The following is a 3292-nucleotide window of genomic DNA, read 5'->3' as shown; positions in this document are numbered from 1 at the left end:
TTTGTATCATATTATCTTTCATATGCGTATCATAAATTGTGACATTTTAAATAGAGATAAAACTTTATTCACCCATAAACTTTTGTTTCTACAACCTCTTTCTCCTTTTTTATGCGTTTTTTTTTTTATTGTTTTACATTAAAAATTGTAAAATATATCAATAAATTCGTTTGCCAACTTAAATTTTGTGTGGCTAAAATTCCATTTAAAATTTAAAGAGTATTTTAATATTTTATTATTATTAAAATATAAATAAATTTTTAATTATGTTTAATTATATAAAATATCTAAAATATTTTTATATTAATAAATAATAATATATATTTTTTAAATTTATTTTAAAAATAAAACTGAATAACGAATGATGGGATATAAGTAAATGTGTTTAAATATGTTCAAAAATAAATAATATTTTTTTATTAAAATATTGATAAACACAAAATATATATATATATGTTTTATCCGAAATATGTAACGACATAACTCAACGAAATATCTTACAATTCATGGTACTTAACTTGTAAGTGCAAAAGAAACCTATCACTGAGATCCTTGTCGTCAGGGACGCATCTAGAAAATTTAGTATGAAGGGACTGAATTTTAGATAATTTTTTTTATTTTATAAAAATAATTAACATATAATTATTAGAGTTAATTTTTTAAAAAATTTATCAAAAATATATATATAGCGTGTTTAGTTAAAAATGATCACATATCTTATTAATTAAAATTAATTCTTTTAAAAATTTGAAAAAAATGATAAATTATTAATTATTTAAAAGATACAATACCTTTATAGAATACAAGATATAAGATATTTTTATAAAAGTTTTTCTTTCAACAACATAAATTTAGAAAAAAAATAAGTATTTTTTATAAGAAAAGAATATCTAAAGTACATAATGTGATTACCAAAATATAACTACGTAAGTTATTATTAATATAATAATATAAATTTTAAATATGTTAATATAAAATAAACAAATGATTTTTTTAAATAAATATAGAGATTATTATATAAAAACTAATTTAAAAGTTACAAAGACTCGAGGATATGATATTAAATTAGTTAAATAAAAAATATTAGTGAATTAAATAATTAAGACATAAATCTATCACATAATAAAAAATAATACATATAAAAATACTAAATTATATAATATTTTTTTTTATATTTTTAAATACATATTTCATATATAAATATAGTTTCTAAAAATTTTGGATGGGCCGAGGCCACTACTCGCCCCCTCTAAGTCCGTCCTGCTTACCGTTATCAAATTTGGTGGAAATTCAAGTGTAAGTTGATTTTATGTGAAATTAATAATTAAAAATTATTAGATAATTTAATTTGACTAAATTTTCATCTAACTACTCTAAACTATCAACTTCTCCTGTGCACCTGAATTTTCATCATCAAATTTTTATGGAAATTGACAAGTAGAGAATGTTATTAGGTCTACAACATTAGACTGATACACTTACACAACAATTATTTAAGACACAATTGATGATGAGTTAATGAAAAAGCAACAGCAAACCAAATAAGAGACAATAACCTGCAACGTGGTCATGGAAGAACGAAATTCCTTGTTCTTATTGATTACCACCTAAAGAAGCTAATAATTAAGGCAAACGCAACCAAAATAGGGTCAATAGTGGAAGACGTAGACATTGTATTCAACAACAGCATCCCCTGACGTTATATTGAACCAGTGTGTCTTGGCCTCACCATAACCATGCGCAAATCGGAAAACCCCACTGCCACCAACAATGGGCATCTCCCTCACGCTGTTAAGCACCGCGTTCCGTCCAAACAAGCTTAACGTGCTGCCATTGTATTTCCCTTCACAGAACTCCAAGTTCACCACCATTACCAACCCAATCTCGTCATGCGAAGCAGCCGCCCAGATTCCCTGGGCTTTTCCCACAATCTTGGAGCCGGGCTCAGGCCCCACGGTCAAGGGATCGTCCATGACGGCCACGGCTCCGAAGAGAGTGGAGGAGTTTTTGGTTATTTGGGCCTGGGCGACTACGATGGCGGTGGGGTTTGGGCCGCTGGCAGTGTCGTGGAAGTAGAAATGGAGGTGAGTAAGCTTCTCCTTGCGTAGGCCTAGAAATGTGGGAGAGATGGTTCGATAAAAGCGAGGTTGTTTGGCGGTTACATGGGAAGAGAAGAGGAAGAAGAGGAGGGTGAATGTGGAGATGAGAGTTAAGGGTTTGAGCATGGTGGCGTTGCTTGTTTGTTAGGAGACAAGGGTCAATGTGTGTGATCAGAGAAGAGGCAGGCTTTGTAGTGGACTAGCTAGTGGCCAATAAATATCTTAGAGAAAAAGTTAAATTTAATCGATAGAAAAAGAGTATGTAATTTTACTAATATAATTTTATACCATTAAAAATATTAATAATAACTAATTAATAGTTATAAATCACAAATTATATTTGCTCCTAACACTATTGTATCTTAGAATGTTAAAAATTTTGAAAAAGAAAAGTCTTTGTTTAACTTAATTAACTTGACACTTTTACGAGTAAATAATCATCCTTTTATCTCATCGGTCCATCTCATCTTTTCAGGCTTTTCCACCACCATAATTACCCAACGTTCTCATCCCATGCTTTCTTCTTCTTCCTTCGAGTTACTTCTCTCCCTCGTTTACACTTTAACTTTTCTGAGTATCGCATTCTATGAATTTTCCTTACCAAAACTAAAGAGTTTCCTCAATAAATTAAAAGTTCAAAACCATTAATTAACACATATCGTCATCATCTACATATTTCACAACCTCAATCATCACAATCAAAACAGCGGGCTCCCATATTTAATCAATCCTTTGTGTTAGCTAGTTATTGATTAATCAACCTCCGACTAATTTTTTCATTTTTAATTTAGTCTTATCCAAAAAAAAAAACTAAGAAAAATAACACCACATATAATTAATGAAGAATTTTTAGTAGAATAATCAAAGTTTAATTATTTTGTTGGTCCCTATAATTTCATGGAATTTTCAAATAGGTTCCTATATTTTTTTTCTTTTAATTGGGTCCCTGCACCAATTTTTTTTCAATTAGGTCCCTATTAATAGTAAACGTTACAAAAAACGTTAAGAATAGATAATTTGACTATTATATCCCTCGTTTACCCCTTACAAATAAATGAGAATCAGTAGGGTTCTGAGTTTTCACTCTCTTTGTCTCTTCCTCAAACTTCTCCTCCTCCGTTTGCTTCTCTTACTCTGTGAATACTTATGGATCAAAGTCACTTATCTTCAAGAGTCTCTAGTTCCAAAACCCT

At 29.3% G+C, this 3292-nt stretch overlaps 1 protein-coding gene across 1 annotated transcript; it reads right to left on the bottom strand.

Moving 5' to 3' along the window:
• Window positions 1–1404: 1404 nt before the first annotated feature.
• LOC112759095 (pterocarpan synthase 1) lies at window positions 1405–2280 on the bottom strand. The gene has a single exon (XM_025807921.3). It carries the CDS (start codon window positions 2223–2225, stop codon window positions 1650–1652), a length of 576 nt encoding a protein of 191 aa, XP_025663706.1. The 5' UTR covers window positions 2226–2280; the 3' UTR covers window positions 1405–1649.
• Window positions 2281–3292: the final 1012 nt, after the last annotated feature.

The sequence above is a fragment of the Arachis hypogaea genome, chromosome 16 (assembly GCF_003086295.3).
Source record: "Arachis hypogaea cultivar Tifrunner chromosome 16, arahy.Tifrunner.gnm2.J5K5, whole genome shotgun sequence".
NCBI lineage: Eukaryota > Viridiplantae > Streptophyta > Magnoliopsida > Fabales > Fabaceae > Arachis > Arachis hypogaea.
This window is presented reverse-complemented; position numbering and strand designations above follow the sequence as displayed.